Source organism: Cydia pomonella, unplaced genomic scaffold (genome assembly GCF_033807575.1).
Source record: "Cydia pomonella isolate Wapato2018A unplaced genomic scaffold, ilCydPomo1 PGA_scaffold_210, whole genome shotgun sequence".
NCBI lineage: Eukaryota > Metazoa > Arthropoda > Insecta > Lepidoptera > Tortricidae > Cydia > Cydia pomonella.
The window spans coordinates 144,782-162,606 of NW_026907850.1; the positions used below are offsets into that span (position 1 = coordinate 144,782).

A 17,825-nucleotide genomic window follows, 5' to 3' on the forward strand; every position below is an offset into this window, starting at 1 on the left:
ACCGGACCCGAATAGCGAATGTGCGACGCAACGCACCTAATATATCAAGGGCGGAACTTTAATCTTACCTCGCCCGCAAGTATTGCGTAGCCAGAATAATGTTGAATACAAAAACGACAATTTAAGTAAACTGTTGTCACATTGGAATACTTTATGTTGTGTTTAATACTGGTTGGGCACCTACTGTGATATGATATTTGTTTATTTTTTAACTCATGTAGGTGGTAAGATCAACTTTTTTGTGATATATCTTTGGCATCTATGACAAAGAATAACTGACATAGAATTTGCATAGAATGGTCTACAGGTATGGAGTGTGGAATTAAGAGGAGTGACATCTCTTATGGTAGAACTGTTGCAAAAGTGTCCAGCTGTCAGCTATAAATAATAGTTCCAAATCTCTCCAGACTAGCGCTAGAGTAGCTAAGAACCTAGGCGCTATTGACGGAGTGAAGTGCGCTGTCTATGATTTGATTTTTTTGTTCAAGTATTCTAGGTATTGTAGCGCCACCTATTTAAGGTTTTTGGATGACACTTTTTGGTACATGGAGATTTATTTCCTTACCTGCACCTTCCGTATCTGGGTGAATCAACTTTTTTTGTTTTGTTATCCTGTCCCGTTGTCCAAGGGACAACAGTGGCACAGTTTGTTTGAAGAGACGTTGTATGCCGTTCTATTAACATGCTTAGTAGGGGGCCCATTATGGACATTGGTTATAACGACCACAAAAACGCAAGTTTGATACATTTAAATACCATAAAATCAGTATTTCAATGAACTTTTGTCCCCTGGACAACTAATCGTAACCATGGCAACGAGTGACGCTAAAAAGTTGATTCTCCCATCTACAGGTTTTAAAATTTTAGAAGTTTTTTTTAATAATATTAATTAGGCGTGACGCACGGTGTTATAAAGGTGATATTCGGCTTCTTGGTGTTATAAGGTGACATTCAAATGGCAACTGCAATACGTTACCGTTGCAGCATTACTGCTGCGGGGACGATACGAGCACTGCCCCTATTTCACCAACTCGACAAGTGCGACATATGTCAAGAACAATTTTATACATTCTCCTGTCCGGTCCGGTGATTACAAGAGCTAATAAAATCACCGTACGTTGTCTTGTACTAACCGTACATTTTTAGTTGTATTTAAAGCTCCTAATACCTTGACACTGGCGAAATTGTCCCACTGGACTGAAGCCTAAACGGCTTTTATATAAAAATAAATGATAGAATGAATAAATCAGAAATTTTAAATAGCTTATTATCCCATTTCCGATATCAAATATATTGATATATTCCACTTATTTTGTAACAACAGTTTGTTTCTACAATAAAAAGTAAAGATAATAGTGAAATATACTTACGAAATCAATAACCTGACCATTATTGATATTACATTTCGTAAAAAACAGTAGGATAGCAAATCAACAATGTGGATACTCCGAAATGTGATCCTATCAGTTTCACAGAAATGAGTCGAAAAATAGGAGTTTTTAGAAAAATGCACAGGCAACACACCCTTTGTTGAAATTAGGTTATTAGTAAATGAAAATATAAAGCCACGTTGTGTTCCTTTTCTATTTTGTGATATTGTAGATTTCCTTGAATATATGTGACATTTTAGGTATAGTATTCTCCTGAAGTAAGCGGCGGTATGAGGCTCTGTCGTTACTGGAACAAAAAATGCAAACGTAACGCAACAATAAAAAATCAATGTCAATTGCCTACACGATTTTATAATAATTATGATATTATCTTTCTTATTAATGAAGCCGGGCTCAAATCCTGGTAAGAGCATTTATTCGTGTGCATGATGAGCTCGAATATTTGTTCCTAGGTCATGGTCAGGTTTTGTATGTATTTAAGTATTTATAAAAATGTATATTATGTATATATATCGATGTCTATACACTCGCAACACAAGCCTTATTGAGCTTAGGTACTGTGGGAGTGGGGCTTGGCGCAATCTCGCGTATGGAATTTTCGTAACTCAACGGTGCAATATTTTAATGGAACATTGTGATTTCTTATTTATTCCATCTAGAAAGAGGAGTTGAAGAGCTCCTACCAAATTTTATAGACATCTAACGAAATAAAATCGACAACGATATAAATCGGCCTGGGTAGTTATTTATCTGTCTCACCACACAACAATAACAGTCAGGAAAAGCTATTCAATTCTCAAGCGAGAAATTCTAAATTCAAACTGACGACCGGTTTGGCCTAGTGGGTAGTGACCCTGCCTACGAAGCTGATGGTCCCGGGTTCAAATCCTGGTAAGGGCATGTATTTGTGTGATGAGCATGGATATTTGTTCCTGAGTCATGGGTGTTTTCTATGTATTTAAGTATTTATAAATATTTATATATTATATATATCGTTGTCTAAGTACCCTCAACACAAGCCTTATTGAGCTTACTGTGGGACTTAGTCAATTTGTGTATTAATGTCCTATAATATTTATTTAAAAAAAATGCGTTTGTATAACTCTTACCACTGTTATGCTTTGTGGGGAGAGCAAGTTTTTCAATTTTATTTACTAAAAATACCTACACACTCTAAGTGCGAGTCAAGCTGCTGTGGTGTTAAAGGTCCTATTTATTGGCCCAATGACTCGTTTTGAGCGGAAATTAGGGCGAACACCGAATATGTGCCTCTTACAACCTGAAATTAAAAAAAATACATTAGATAAACATTTGTCCTACCACGCATAACAGCTAGGGAATGTAAACCGGTTTTTGATTATATGTAAAAACCGGTTACTAATACTAACCGAAGTTTCATACAATTGAAAACTGGTTTACATTCCCTAAGAACAGTAATTTGGAAACCAGTTTGAATTTGTTTTTTTGCCCGAAAATACAGTAAATGAATTAAATGGATAACAGACGAGTTTTCTACAGCTGGTACGGCTGTTATGTGTAGTAGGGCAAATACATATCCTATATTATTTATTGTAGGACACTAACTTATGTATTACTACTACTAGACTTAAGTGTCTTAAGTAAACTGTAGCATATAAAAGCATTCAAGATGATTGGTCGCTTATCATAGCACTAGTGTCGACGTAGGTCGCGTCGCATCGAAATGTCATTCGCAATAGATCGAGTTAATCAAATTTGAACCTTAAATATTACTTACTGTGGGACTTAGTCAATTTGTGTAATAATGTCCTTTAATATTTATTTATTATTATTTATTTATTTAAATATAACTGCCACAAAGTTTTCATTTTAATCTCTAAAGTCAATCTTAAGCTAATTTGCTAACCACTGTTCATGGTGCCATAAGTGAGCTCTAGCATATTGAAGGCCTTCAAGACGATTGGTCGCTGATAATAGCATGACTCAGCGTAGGTCGCCTTGCTTCGAAATGTCACTCGCAATAGATTGAGTTAATCAAAGGTGAACCTTAAATATAACTGCCACAAAGTTGTCATTCCAGTCTCTAAAGTCAATCTCAAGCTAATTTAGCTAGTTAACCTGTATAAAAGTTCCATAAGTGAGCGCCAGCATATTAAAGGCCTTCATGACGATTGGTCGCTGTGCCGCCGCGCAGGAAAACAACACGAGTCGGCGTAGGTCGCGTCGCATGGAGCTAGCGTCCCAGCCGCAGTAGAAGATAAAGTCGGACAGTAGAGATGCCTGAGAATATTTGAATTAATTACCTAAGGGAAGTTAGCTAAAGTAAAAAATAACGTGCATAGTAGAAAATCATAATAAGCAATTCAAAAAATGAAAGACAATATATGTTATATGAGTAGTTTTTTTTTAGGTGTATTTTTCGTGAATGGGTTTCCTTGATCCCAGGTTAAATCTACTGCTGCAGTTTTAAGTAATCCCAATATAACTTTTATCCGTGAAATTAAAATGTACCTATCAATTAATCATTCCATTTTGTTAATTAATTGTTCCAAAAATCTAATAATAGGTTAATAAAACAAAAACTATTTTTTTCCCGATATAGTCGTACTTTTATCTCATGAAATACGGCGCTTTGTGAACAAAAGATTTCCTTTGGCAGGATTGATGAATCAAGATTTTTGATGTAAACTTTGAGAGAGGCGGGAGGTCTTTCAAATTTATCTTGATATCTATATCATTTAAGATACTAGGCCAAGTTTGGTAACGGTTTTGTATAAACCGGGGATGCAGAATTCATCATGGTACCTATCATATGGACACCATAATATTATTATAATAATAATTCAGCCTATATACGTCCCACTGCTGCCTCCTCTCATGTGCGAGAGGGCTCGGGCTATAGTCCCCACGCTAGGTCAATGCGGATTGGGGACTTCACCTACACCTTTGAATTTCTTCGCAGATGTATGCACGTTTCCGCACGATGTTTCCCTTCACCGATAAGCTAGTGGTAATTATCAAATGATATTTAGTACATAAGTTCCGAAAAACTTATTGGTATGACCCAGGATTTGAACCCGCGACCTCCGGATTGAAAGTCTGGCGTCATATCTACTCGGCCACTACCGCTTAATATACCACCATAACAATAGCAGTAAAATAAAAAAAAAAAGACTTTACTTAGGTTCCTTTTCATGCTTAAACTGCTGAACCAATTTAGTTAAAATTTAGTATAGAGATATTTTGAGCCCCGGGGAAGAACATACCATAGTTTACCTTCCCAAAAATCATCCCTTAAGGGTGTGAAAAAGGAGGTGAAAGTTTGTATGGGGAATCAGTGGTTATTGATAAACCGATTAAGATGAAATTTGGTAAAGACATAAGGAGATCCGGGGAAGCAGATAGGATAGTTTATATCCCAAAAATTATATCTTGAAAGCGGAAGTTTCTATGGGGTATCAATAACCACTGAACCGATTTAGATGTAATCTACGTATTTGATTTAGATGAAAATGACACCAAACTTGACTTAGAACCTAAACTTAAACAATTATTAACCTCAGATATCGCTGACGTTGAAAACCCCCCAATCCCCCCTCCTGCATCAACAATCTGGGTGATTCCATTTCTTAAATATATAGAACACAAACATTAATTCTGCCAAAGGAAGTCTTTTGTTCAAAGAACACCATATTTGACCTATTTATGTTGTATGCAAGCACAACTAATAGCAACCGTCTGTGTTTGAAAATACCTAAAATTAAAGCTTACCTGATACGTTATTTCACCAGCATTGCAAAGGAAAAGAGCGAGTAGAAAGAATACTGCTATCACAAACATAATTATTTTCAACTGGGCGGCTACAGTCAAATCCTTTGAAAGCTGAAAAATAAGCATTCATTGTATACAACGTATAAACTAATAACTTAAATAGTCAAATAAATACTCTTGCCGAGATACATGCAAAATAGGAGATATGCAATGTTGACGTTCCTATAACAATATATGTAATGAAATCGCCACTAAAGTTCAAAACACCGCCCGCTCCAGAGGGCCTACCCCGAATCACGTTCGACGTGTTCCGTCCCTGTCACACTTACGTACGAATTTAAAAGTGCGACAAAGAGGCAATACGTTGAATGTGGTTCGCGATAGGTTCTCAGTGCACCGGCTGCGTGTGCGCAGACGTGCACTTGTTGGACTTGTTACAAATTGTTGGAGCCATGCATGCACACGTCACGCAAGCAGTGCGCGGTATCTCATAAGGATCTATATAATACTTGTAGAATGTTGGTATTACGTGCACGTCTGCGCACATGCATCTGGTGTGGTGGTGGACCTTAAGATATCGACATCGTATTAAATTGGGAAAAAATAATCGCTGAACAAAAATATATATTTATTTTTTCCCTAATATTCAAGAGGCAACTAATATTTATCTATAGTTTTATGAAGACATAAGAAGATATAACAATATATGAGTAGTTGTTTAACTTATTTTGTTTTTACAGAAGTGCAAGTTATGGAAAATTCACAGGAGACAAAGGAAACTTTCAATTCAGAAATTGGATAATTTCGATTCCTATTATTCTTATAGGTAAGATTTTTTTTACTTGTAAGGCAGGCATTTGGGGTAACTGATAATGCGTGTATCCAGAGACATCTTAACTAAGTTTTCAGTAGAATTTGCATTGAGCTTGTCTAATTTATTCTTAAATATTAGGCCGGCGTTTGCGGGACAGGGGTGGTGATCCTCGTTCTGGGTCGTACTTGGTCCAACAGGTCTCCATAGCAGTTCAGCGGGGGAATGCTGCAGGCATTATGGGGACCTTTGGGCCAGGTGCAATGCAGGGGGGGTTATTTTAGGCTAAGCGTATAATTAGTTTTATTATTAAGTTTTTTATTTTATTTTAAGGTTTGTTTTCTTTAGTTTTTAATAATTTACTTGTGTGTGTTTAAAAATTGTGTATGTGACTTTTAGATAAAAAAAAAATGTAATGTTATGTATAAGATACAAACTGTCAACTGACATTTGTAATAAGATTCTTAAATTCATTGACACTTTGGGCTCACTATATGTCCCGAAATTCTGTTCAATCACCCTCTACTCTCTATCACAATATATATTTACCTAAATAATAAATATTCCGAAAATTTTCAAGTGATAATTTCGCAATTTTGGAGACTTTTAGACGTCACATCGTTAATTATGATATGTATATCCATTCTGCATTTCACCGTATTATCGTATTGCTTTATTTCCTTTTACGTTGCTGAATAACATATATTGAAGTGCACGGTAGTGATGTGCAGTTACCGAGAATTTTCCCAAGATGTGCAATTTTCTAGTAAATGTTCGGTAATGAATAGGAAACAAATCACATATAACACTAATATGTAACAAAAATATTGGGGATCAGTTTAAGTGCATATTCGGTGTTGACGCTGTAGGTGTTCCACAATACAAACTCGAAATACGGATTACGAAAAACAGTTTAATTTCTAAAAGTTACAGACACCACGTGAATTTTATATGAGAGCGATATGTACGTGTGTCGCGCGCGGATAGACAAGCCGACTGACGCGTGGTCAAAAAACAAAACCGTTGGAACCTTGTCGCTGCGTCACACGTATGTATATATGTACCTTCAAATTTCAGCTTAAAACTAACATTGTACAGATTATGAGAGTACCACCATATTAAAACAAATTAAAATAAAGAGAAAAAACCCATTTTGAGCACGTCGCTAACACGCCCCACCCCAGTGCTGGCTCAGCACTCATTAACCAAAGGGATTCTAGCGACGCGCGCCGCAGGCCGTTTAAAGACGCCAGATTTAGTTTTTACTTCGACCAGTCTGATCCGACCGTCTCTACCTGGAAATACCTGCTGGACGACTGCCTTCGGCCACACATTGCGTGGTGCTCCCGGATCTACAACTAAAACTAAGTCTCCTACCTTGAGTGGAGTTTGCTCATTGTTCCATTTCCTTCTAGGGAGTAGCTCCGGTAAGTATTCCTTTACCCACCTCTGCCAATACATATCGGCTAGCCTTTGACTCTTCCGCCAGTGCTTCCGAAGGAATAAGTCGGTATTGTCAAAGGCACCCAAAGCGGGGGTATTAGGAGAAGAGTGGAGAAGGAAGTGGTTCGGCGTCAGAGCGCCGTCGCTACCTGGTTCCACGGAGACGTGGGTTAACGGGCGGCTGTTCACAATATTCTCAACCTCCGCCATAAGAGTGCTAAGAACTTCATCCTTCGGTGCCCGCTCTTTAAGGACAACGCTAAGGCTTTTCTTAACGCTGCGTATGAGTCGCTCCCATGCCCCACCCCAATGGGGACTTGCGGGAGGTATAAACTTCCAATTCGAACCGTTGGTCAATGCAAAGTCATTGACAGCTTTGTTGTCGAGTTCCTGCACAGAGCGTTTCAACTCGGTATCAGCGCCCCGTAGGTTGGTACCGTTATCCGAGTAGAAACAGTCTGGCCATCCTCGACGCGCCGCCATACGCCGTAACGCCATAATGAGAGAGTCGGTGGTGAGAGAATGTACGATCTCCAAATGGATCGCCCTTACAGTGAGGCAGGTAAAAATGACCCCATACCTCTTTTGGCGTCCTCTGCCGACCACCACCTCCATTGGGCCGAACAAGTCGAGGCCGCAGTGTGTGAATGGCCTCTGGTGATGTGCCATTCGACCTGGAGGTAACTCACCCATTACAGGTACATGTGGTTGCGCCTTACGTATTTTACAATACATACATCTAGTAGCTACATGTTTAACCGTTGGTCTTATCCTCGTGATTGCATATTTTTCCTTAAGATTGTTAACCACGGTTTCCTGGTAATCGTGCGCAGCCCTTACGTGATAATGCTTAACGAGCAATCGCGTCACATGGTGCCGCCCATCCAAAATGATCGGGTATTTTGTATCAGCATTGACACCCTGTGCGGCACTAATACGGCCGCCGCAGCGTAGGACTCCACAATCATCCAGGTAAGGTGACCAGGTAAGTATTCGGCTATTTCTTTCGAGACTCATACCTTTTCTAATCGCAGCTAACTCCGCGCCAAAGCACTCTTCTTGTGCCTGTCGTACCAGGAGCAGCTCGGCTCGCCGCATCAACTCAGAGTCATCGTAAGTCTGCTTTCGACATTTATGCACGAATACTAACACATGATATGTGCTCCTCAATAGCCGCAACCACGAAGAAAAGCGCTCCGGATTAAATACAGGTAAGTATGTAGCAGATAAGTCATTAATTATATTTATAATTTCTGACCTTTCAGGTTCACCAGCTGCAGGGCCGACAATATTAAGCGGCCAGGAGGACTCGTCGCTTCTCAAGAACGAAGGGCCCTTTAACCACTCGTTTTGGAAGAGACTGTCGTCATAAGTCTCGCGCGTTGCAATATCCGCAACGTTCAATTTAGTAGGTACGTACCGCCATTCATTACTGCGCGTGAGCTCATCAATAGCGCCCAACCGGTTTGCTACGAATGTCTTATAATTGCGCGCGTCATTCTTAACCCAGTGAAGGAATGTGGTGGAATCGCTCCAAAAATAGCGGCGCTGTACCACTAACCTGTGGTCCTTTTGTAGACTGTCCGCAAGTCTCGCTGCCAAAAGAGCGGACTGTAACTCTGCACGAGGTACAGTCAACAAAGGTTTCACGGGTAAGACTCTGCACTTACTTGCTATAAAGGCGATGCATATTTTATTATTATAAATCCAGCGCCAATAAGCAACTGCACACATTGCTTTGGTAGACGCATCGCAAAAAATATGCATCTCTAAATTATTACCATAATAAATATTCGTAGTTGATGCCGGCGTACTTGGCGTAGCGTTGCTACGCGGCTCATAGGTAGGTGGCGGCGTAGTATGCGCAGGCGGTGCGGCGGTCGCGGGCCGCGCGGGGGAGGAGTCATCGGCTACGCGCGTCGTAGCACTGCCCGGCGACCCTGCCGTCGCTCGGCTACCCAGGCCGTTTGATCCTAGGGGACTTAAGTAACATCTAGGTATACGTACATAACGCATTTCTTTTAAAAGATTAATCCATTCAATCCACTTAGCGAAAATATTATTTGGAATATTTTCGTCCCAATCGACGGATAACTGCCATAAAGACTGTAGCATTATCTTACCTTGAATAGTGAATGGAGATAAGAAACCAAACACGTCGAATATCGACATTATTACACGAAGCATGATCCTTTTAGTAGGTACTTGTTTACCGCTAACTATATCGCTAGGTATGCGTTTGAGTGACAAGTCAAACCCAAACTCATCTGTAGCGGGGTACCAGATAAGACCAAGCGTTCTCTCACCTTCTTGCTGTTGATCTAATTTGAACCTTAAGGCTGCATTGCCTAAGGCTTCTTTTGGCACGCTGTTCAATACTGCCTCGCTGTTACTTGTCCAGTTGCACATGTCGAACCCGCCCTGTTTGTGAATAAAAGTAACGTCTTTTACCATTTTTATAGCTGCGGCCTCGTCTGGCAAACTGTCCAAGTAATCGTCCATGTAGTGTTGCTCGCAGATGGCAGCAACTGCAGCAGGCATTGCGGACGCGTAACGCTGTGCATTCCTGTTTTTTACGTACTGGGCGATAAAAGGGGACGAATTAGCGCCAAACACTAGTGACGTCACAGCATACGTTTTGACTGGCTGTTTAGGGTCAGTCCTCCATAAAAACCTAAGTGCGTCCTGGTCCTCGGGTCGTATTTTGACCCTTAGGAACATGTCACGCAAATCCCCGGCCACAGCGTACCTATTCTCTCTAAATCGTACCATAATGCCGAATAGGGACGCGAGTAGGTCGGGACCTTGAAGTAGGTAATCGTTCAACGATGTACCTTTACTTTTTGCGGCACAATCAAAAACAAGACGAAGTTTTTTCTTATTTAAATTGTCCACCCCATGATGAGGTAGGTACCATGTGTGAGGGGAAGTGGATCGCGGGTCACTGACCTCCCTTGCAAAATCATTGTGGAACAAATGATTTACTCGATCCGTGTACCTTTGAGCATACTCACTGTTTGCAGCCATTTTCTTCTCAACTCCCTTTAACCTATTTAAAGCGTTAGGGTAACTGTCAGGCATCACGCTGTTCTCGTCGCGCCACGGCAGACCCACTTGCCACCTGCCGTCAGCGAAGGTCGTCGTGTGGTCTAATTGGGCTAAGGCACGGACGTCATCGCTGTTTTGACGAGGCTTGTTACACACACCTAGAGAGTCAATAGAAAAATAACGCCTTACTTCCTCATGAAGGTCGCGGAGCGCGTCATCGTGGGCGCTCGGGCAGGGCGCGCCGGCGCCCTCCGCCGCTATCAGCAGGTTGTGGGCGGCGCGGGTGCATCGGCCGTGCGGGGCGCGCATCTTCCCATGGACGGACCAACCTAAGACAGTGCGTGTAGCGAACGGCTCAAAGGGTTTACCTTTACATATTTCTAACGGCATAATTAAATCATAATTATCCTGCCCAATTAAAACTTCAGGTTTACAAGAAATTAGATTAGGTGACCATTTGTCTTTTAATTTTTGTAAGTGGGCAAATTTATTACAATCAATGGACCTAAAGTCCTGCTCAGGTATTTGCAAATTATCTACAGCTCGTAAACTGATATTAAAAACATCGCTACCATTAAGGCTAGATACATCGATAGACATAACTGTAGTAGTACACTCTAAATCGCTATCTCTCCACGCTCCGCTCACTCGCATAGTCTCAGTGCGCCCGCGCAGGCCGGCGCGCTCGGCGAGCGATTTACTGATAAGACTGATACTACTTCCGTCATCTAAAAATGCAGTTGACGTAAACACACCATTAGGTCCGCGTATTTTTATCGGCACAACTTTTAACAACACTTTATGGTTATTTAAGTTTATAAAGGATACGGTTTCCTTAGTAGGGCTGGACTCAGCTGTTTCCCGCGTATCCGGAGATCCCGACGTAGCATCCTTATCTGTATCGCGATTTTGTACATAGTGTAATAGTCGATGATGCGCCTCGCCACATCCATCCTTGTCACAAGCGGGCGCGGGGCAGTTCTCGCGATCGTGGCGTGACACTAGGCACTTGAAGCATACTCCATGGCGCTTCACATGACGCCACCGGTCCTTTCTTAACGCCTTTTTGAACATCTTGCATTCAGTTAACTCATGTTTTGCACCGCGGCAAAATAAACACTTATTATCACTGTGCGCCGATTGCAATAGCAAACAGTTTTGCTGGCGGTTGGCGTTATTATTATCACTTTTGTTTCTCGAGTGATGTTGATAACTGCTGCGCTGATCCGTGACGTGAATGTTCGCTGTAGTGGTTATTTTGACTGCTTCGATGTTTAAAAAGTTTCCAAGTATCTCCAAGCGTGGCTTCTTACCTTCGGCTATTATGGGGAAACTGTAGTCAGACCATTTCGATATAATAACAGTCGGTAATTTAGATAGAATTATGTTAGCCATGTTTACGTCGTGTAGGTACTCTTTGCGGCCGACTGCATGTACGGCTGCGATGAAGTTTTGTACTTTGACTGAGAAAGATACGATGTCCTTACTGTACTCGTTCGACATAGATGGTAGCTTGCGTAATCCTTGCATAATACGAGTTAAGATGCTTTCTGGATTTCCACATACCAATTCCAAGGTTTTCATCACTATATCGGGCGACGTGGCAGTAACCATTAAAGCTGAAACTGCTTCCCTGGCAGTTCCATGTAGGCATTTTCTCAGTCTCCATAGGTTCTCCTTCGGGCTGAATCCGCATACTTCGGTGGACTCTTCATAGGCCTGCTTAAATTGTAGCCAGTCCAAAGGGTCGCCAGAGTAACTAGGTAGGTCTCTGGGAGTACATAATCGGCTTACAGGTTTTTGTCACTCTTTTGTTTAGCGGTACTTGCAGTTAGATTTTGAAGTGCACTTGCGAGCATTTGAATCGTTCCATTAGAGGTGCCGGGGTCAACGACCGGCGGCGGGCACGGCAGGTCCGGCTGGTTACCTTGATCGGGGACTTGCTGCGCGGCGGATTCCAGCTCACGTTGGCTTTGTTCCAACCACTTTTCCACTTCACCCTGTTTGTCAGCGTGCAGATCATCATGTGGACTGTAGTTATCTTGTTCCTCATCCGTCAGGTTAGCTAAATCAGCTTCAAGTTTCTTGTCGATGAGGGCCATTTGGATACGCGCTTTTTCTTGAGCCGCTTCTAGTTCCAGCTGTTTTCGTCGAGCCAGCACAGACGATGATGACGACTTGGGCTTTGCCCCCGTTAGCGAAGCGGGCGTATGTTGCACCGGGCGATGCTCCGATTTTACGCTGCTACCCGATAATTGAACCGCGGGGACAATAATCTTCGTTTCGTCATTGTTCTGAGTATTCTTTTCCTTAGTTGGCTGAGAAGGTACTTGTAGCTGAAGTTGTCTATCCTCTTCTGCTTTTCTCTCGCGTTCTTTGCGCGTTGTACTGCGAGTATTCACCATCTTCGCAGGCGGAGTACGGAACATAAATCCGGTCGAAGTGACCACTGTTGACGCTGTAGGTGTTCCACAATACAAACTCGAAATACGGATTACGAAAAACAGTTTAATTTCTAAAAGTTACAGACACCACGTGAATTTTATATGAGAGCGATATGTACGTGTGTCGCGCGCGGATAGACAAGCCGACTGACGCGTGGTCAAAAAACAAAACCGTTGGAACCTTGTCGCTGCGTCACACGTATGTATATATGTGCCTTCAAATTTCAGCTTAAAACTAACATTGTACAGATTATGAGAGTACCACCATATTAAAACAAATTAAAATAAAGAGAAAAAACCCATTTTGAGCACGTCGCTAACATTCGGTATCGGGTTTTGATTAGGAAAAAACAGAAGTTTTTTTATTATTACTGTAACAGTATTACAGCGCAACTTTACTGCCGTGCATTGCCGCAGCAATACTGCCTAGTTTGAATCCGAACAGCATCTTAAGTCCTTACTTAAGTCCAAAATTATTCCCAATGTTACCGATAATTTTTACATATTTTTTAGTAAGTTCTGGATACTATTGGAAACTTTATCCCAATTATTTGCTTATTTAAACAATTTGAAGCCTAAATGGAAAATCCATACTGTTATAGTTTCCAAACACATGGTACGTTTTTTTGGTGATTTATCGTAAAAAGGATTACAGACTGATGCATGTTACAACTTGGTAATCATTACTGACAAAACGTAATATATATTTCTTCTACTTCACACTCAGAGGAATATTCGAGAAATATTTGTTTCCCGGAAGGGGAAATTCCTAGCGGTACTTCACTAAGTGCATGCAATTTAGCTTAAGCGTGTATGATATTTATTTAAGCCCATAACTGAGCTGGTTGCCTGAAATCGCAATTGCGCTGGTAAATTCCGTCATGTACTATATTACTATAAGAATATAAGTATATAATAATATCCCAGTGCTTAACACTGCCAGAAGTTAATTTTCGATTTTTGACAAAGTTGCGTTCGGCACTCGGGGTCTCAACCTTGGATTATTCATTCGGCCAACATCATAAACAAGTCTGCTAAAAATTAGAACTTACGGATTTGACGCAAACGCTAATGTATAAAGTTACTGGATTAGTATCTACGTCATTGAAACTTACAGCCAACTGTAGCAGCAACGACACGGCGGAACCTGAGCTAAGGCACACTTGGAGCGCCAGCACCGTACCCACGGACCGGTCGATGTCTTTTGATAACCTTATAACAAACATAATAAAATTATTAGATACTACACGTAAACTGGGGATGATTTTTTTCCCTTCAACCATGAGATGGTGAGATGTGGCTGAAAACTGGCTACATGATAAACAGTCCACTTGGAGCGCGAAACTATGTGCGCTAAAAAGATCATGACTTATTCGGATTTCTGGCGAAAGGTCTGTGGAGTCATGTTTGGTGGTTTCAAAGATTGCTAATGGATTCTTCATCAAGTAAATAACGCAAGTTAGCACACAACATTATATATTTATATGGCAGCCATGACAGGTTCAAAAACTACCAAGTTTAGATCACATTCATACGAGTACATGTTTACCTATTGGGCAACAAAGGCAAACAGTAAATAAACAAATTTTTATAATAAAGTCTGGGTTATCGTCGGATAGGTCTTTCAAAACAAAAAGAAGTTTTTTTTTATAAAGTGAATATTTTCAGAAATAATTGCTCGGATAGAAAAAAAATCCCCCGCCCTCTAACTTTGAACAATCCAGAAAATATGAACAAAATCGTGAAACTAGAGCTTAACAAAGACATTCAATGTAAACTAAAGCAAACATGATCAGTAAAGCTGTTTTTGAGCTATTGCAAAAAGTCTTCCCTTCTTAATAAAAACACGTACAAAGTATAGCGAAGGTACTCACTTTTGCATGCTATGAACATGATATTTACTAATAGCCCCAGATCAAGACAGTATATTTTAACGGTCGGGAAACTACGCAACCCTACACCTAGCACAGCCCAACATCCTCTTGACCGATTTTATTAAAACTGTTTTTTTTTTTTGAAGTATGAAGTTTTTAATTGGTTTGTATGTTTTCTATATTTTTCAAATGAGTTTTTCAACTAAACTTAAGTACGTTCATATGGTTCAAGAACTTTTTATATGAATTAAGATTATGCAATTCTCCTATGTACATCATAAAATAAATGTATTTTAACTACTGCATCTCTAGCAGAACCCTTATAGACCTGTTACTTCTTAAGGGCGGTATGATTAGAGCCTCAGTAAATGTACCCAAATCGTTTACTTTCGTACGGTCCACAGAAAAAACTCCAGTTTCCCCGAAAGCTTTTTACTCACATGCGTCCCATTTCTCTCTTAGTACTTTTCCAACACCTTTGAGTTTCTTTGCAAGTTTCTTCACGATACTTTCCATCGTCGAAAAAGATATATTTAACCGCAAACACCGAAGTTCGCAAATTGCGAGCATCTAATAAAATAACGTCTAAATTAGTGTAAAAGAGATAGATGCCCGCAATTTGCAAACTTCATTGTTCTCGGTAGGCCCTCCGGTACTCAAATATTTTGAATGATATTTCGTTCTTAAATCCAGACATGACTTAGGTACAGTGAGCTGCGAAATTGCATGGAGAAATTATGAGTGAACTCATTGATAAAGTTACTACGCACTTTTACGGCTGATGGTATATAAGCAATTAAATAAGTATAATACCTTGTAAGATTACTATGCATCACGATTCCTTCAATAAATCCAGCGTGCAATAGTTCTGTAGCATATTCCTCATTTCCTGTATAGTTATTTCTATCAAACCGTTCCCTTAAACCTTCGAAATAATATCTCAATGTGATAAATTTATACTTGTACATAATCAGAATGATCATAGCGAAGGAGTCAATGCATATCATGGTGGCCATCATAACGGCCAACACTAATGTTGTGAAGAATCTAAAGGAAACAGCAATTATAGAATTATCTTCGTAAAATGGCCAATATGTCACAATCGTTATGAAGTGGGATCCTGGAAAAACATGTACATTATTAGTAGATACCTAATACAAACGCCTTCTAGATGGCCGACCGGAGAACCGCACAGGTAAAGGCAGGCCCAAGCTCAGATGGTTGGACGGCGTATACGAAGATATCAGGACCTTAGGAGTTACAAGTTGGAGAAGGAAAGCCACGAATAGATCGGACTGGAGAGATTTGCTTGACCAGGCTAAGGCCCACCCGCGACTGTAATGCCTCAGATAATCATGATGACCTAATACAAATACAAAGGGATATTAATAATTTGGTCCCATTGCAAAGTACAAAAATAGTTTTCCTTAGGTAATAGATAAACTCGTGCTTGTATGTACAGAGGTGGCATTGAATAGGCACAGATGTCAGTTTTGAACGATTCACGGTTAGTTTCACTACACTTTTATCAATCGGTATTGTTTGTTGCACGAATGAGTGTAGACCGAGCGCGGTCTACACAACTTTAACACCCACCCGTTATCTCCAGTTACCTGTGGACAAGATGCATGTAAATGCGTCGCAATATCGGGTGCTCAAAAACAATACAAAAGGTAATCAGTGTCAATATCCCGATCGATATAAGTCTAGGTACAGATCTGTCCGCAGAAACATCTGTGTCTCATTCCTACCATATGTACATTGACAGATTTGTCCACTGGACACATTTGTTCAGACTGATATGACAAAAACACCCGTAACACGTAAATATCTGATGTCTTTAGCTTAACATTAGTAGTACCGGTAGAGCTGGATGTGCAAACTAATTACAGCAAGTAGCCTTATAGGTATACTAATATACTTAAATTATTATAAATACCTGACATCATCTTCCGGATGCCTTCAAAAAGAAAGAAAATAAATGAACCATAAACAGACACCGCGAATGCCCAAACATTAATTTTCATAATTCTATAATTTTCAGCCACTCGATGTTCGTCTTCATGATTTGCGCAAATCTCAACCAATTTCCTGTTTAATTCCTTGACGCGCTTTCTATTCAGGATGACTGAAAACATCTTGCCCAGAACTATGGTATGGCTCACAGCGAACGTTGTACAATCACTCCTTTCATCTTTAGGCATGTCTCCGAAGAACACCCCAATAATTTCCAATACAGTCATAGAAATATAAATAGAAAATAATGCGGAGCACAGAAGTTGGTATCGCAAACTTTTGCCTTTACTTATTTCGCCCTCCTCAAACCAAAAATCGCCCGCTCCTACTAAGTAAATTTTTCTGCATAAATTTTTCAAAATGAAATAGTTTTTCATTTTTAATGGTTATGTTCTTCCGCGACAAACAAGCTTTCTCTTTCAATCTTCTTCTTTCAAGAACGAGTATAAGTAAACTAACAACCGTAGGTGTAAATTGGCTTAATTTTGAAACATTATGAAGTTGTTTAATAATAGGATACTTATTACCTAAGTAAATTCAATGGTGATATTGGTTTTTCTTTTAGAGATCGGTAAAGTAATAATATTATGTACCTATATTACGTTAAAGTCGTCCGGTCTGGCCTTGTGCCGATGGTCTCGGGTTCGAATCTAAGGGCATTTATTTGTGTGATGAACACGGATATTTTTTTTGTCATGGGTATTTTCTATGTATATAAGTATGTATTTATCTGTATACGTACATATACCAGTGTCGGCTAGTACCTATAGTACAAGCTTTGCTTAATTTGGGACTAGGTCGATCCGTGTTAGACTGTATCCAAATATTTAAAAAAAAACTTTATGGGAAAGAGCTGCAATTATTAAGATACTGTATTGTAGTTTAATAAATTAAGTTTAGGCATATTATACAGTGTGTCCCTAGCCATTGGACAAAGCCAAAATGTACATATGTATTAGAGTATTTAGAACCATTGTACAAAGTATCATAACAGCCGGTGTAGCGGTTTCGAAGAAATTAACAAATTACCATTTTTTACTTTGGTGCA

The 17,825-nt window shown here is 40.1% G+C and overlaps 1 protein-coding gene across 1 annotated transcript; it reads right to left on the reverse strand.

Moving 5' to 3' along the window:
- Nucleotides 1–1,631: 1,631 nt before the first annotated feature.
- Nucleotides 1,632–17,272, reverse strand: LOC133533891 (uncharacterized). Its single transcript, XM_061872971.1, has 7 exons — nucleotides 16,701–17,272; nucleotides 15,575–15,881; nucleotides 14,003–14,099; nucleotides 5,142–5,252; nucleotides 3,489–3,650; nucleotides 2,560–2,670; nucleotides 1,632–1,677 (listed from the first exon to the last, which is right to left on the reverse strand). Exons 1-6 carry the CDS (start codon nucleotides 17,152–17,154, stop codon nucleotides 2,605–2,607), a joined length of 1,197 nt encoding a protein of 398 aa, XP_061728955.1. The 5' UTR covers nucleotides 17,155–17,272; the 3' UTR covers nucleotides 1,632–1,677; nucleotides 2,560–2,604.
- Between the last annotated feature and the right edge of the window lie 553 nt (nucleotides 17,273–17,825).

Coding starts and splice junctions, on each gene's coding strand:
- LOC133533891 (XM_061872971.1), bottom strand. CDS start 17,154: ATGAAAAACTATTTCATTTTGAAAAATTTATGCAGAAAAATTTACTTA. Junction 3,651..5,141: donor CTGGTGAAATAACGTATCAG/GTAAGCTTTAAT, acceptor AAATATTCTCAG/GCATCTCTACTGTCCGACTT. Junction 2,671..3,488: donor CTTATGGAACTTTTATACAG/GTTAACTAGCTA, acceptor TTTTAATTTCAG/GTTGTAAGAGGCACATATTC.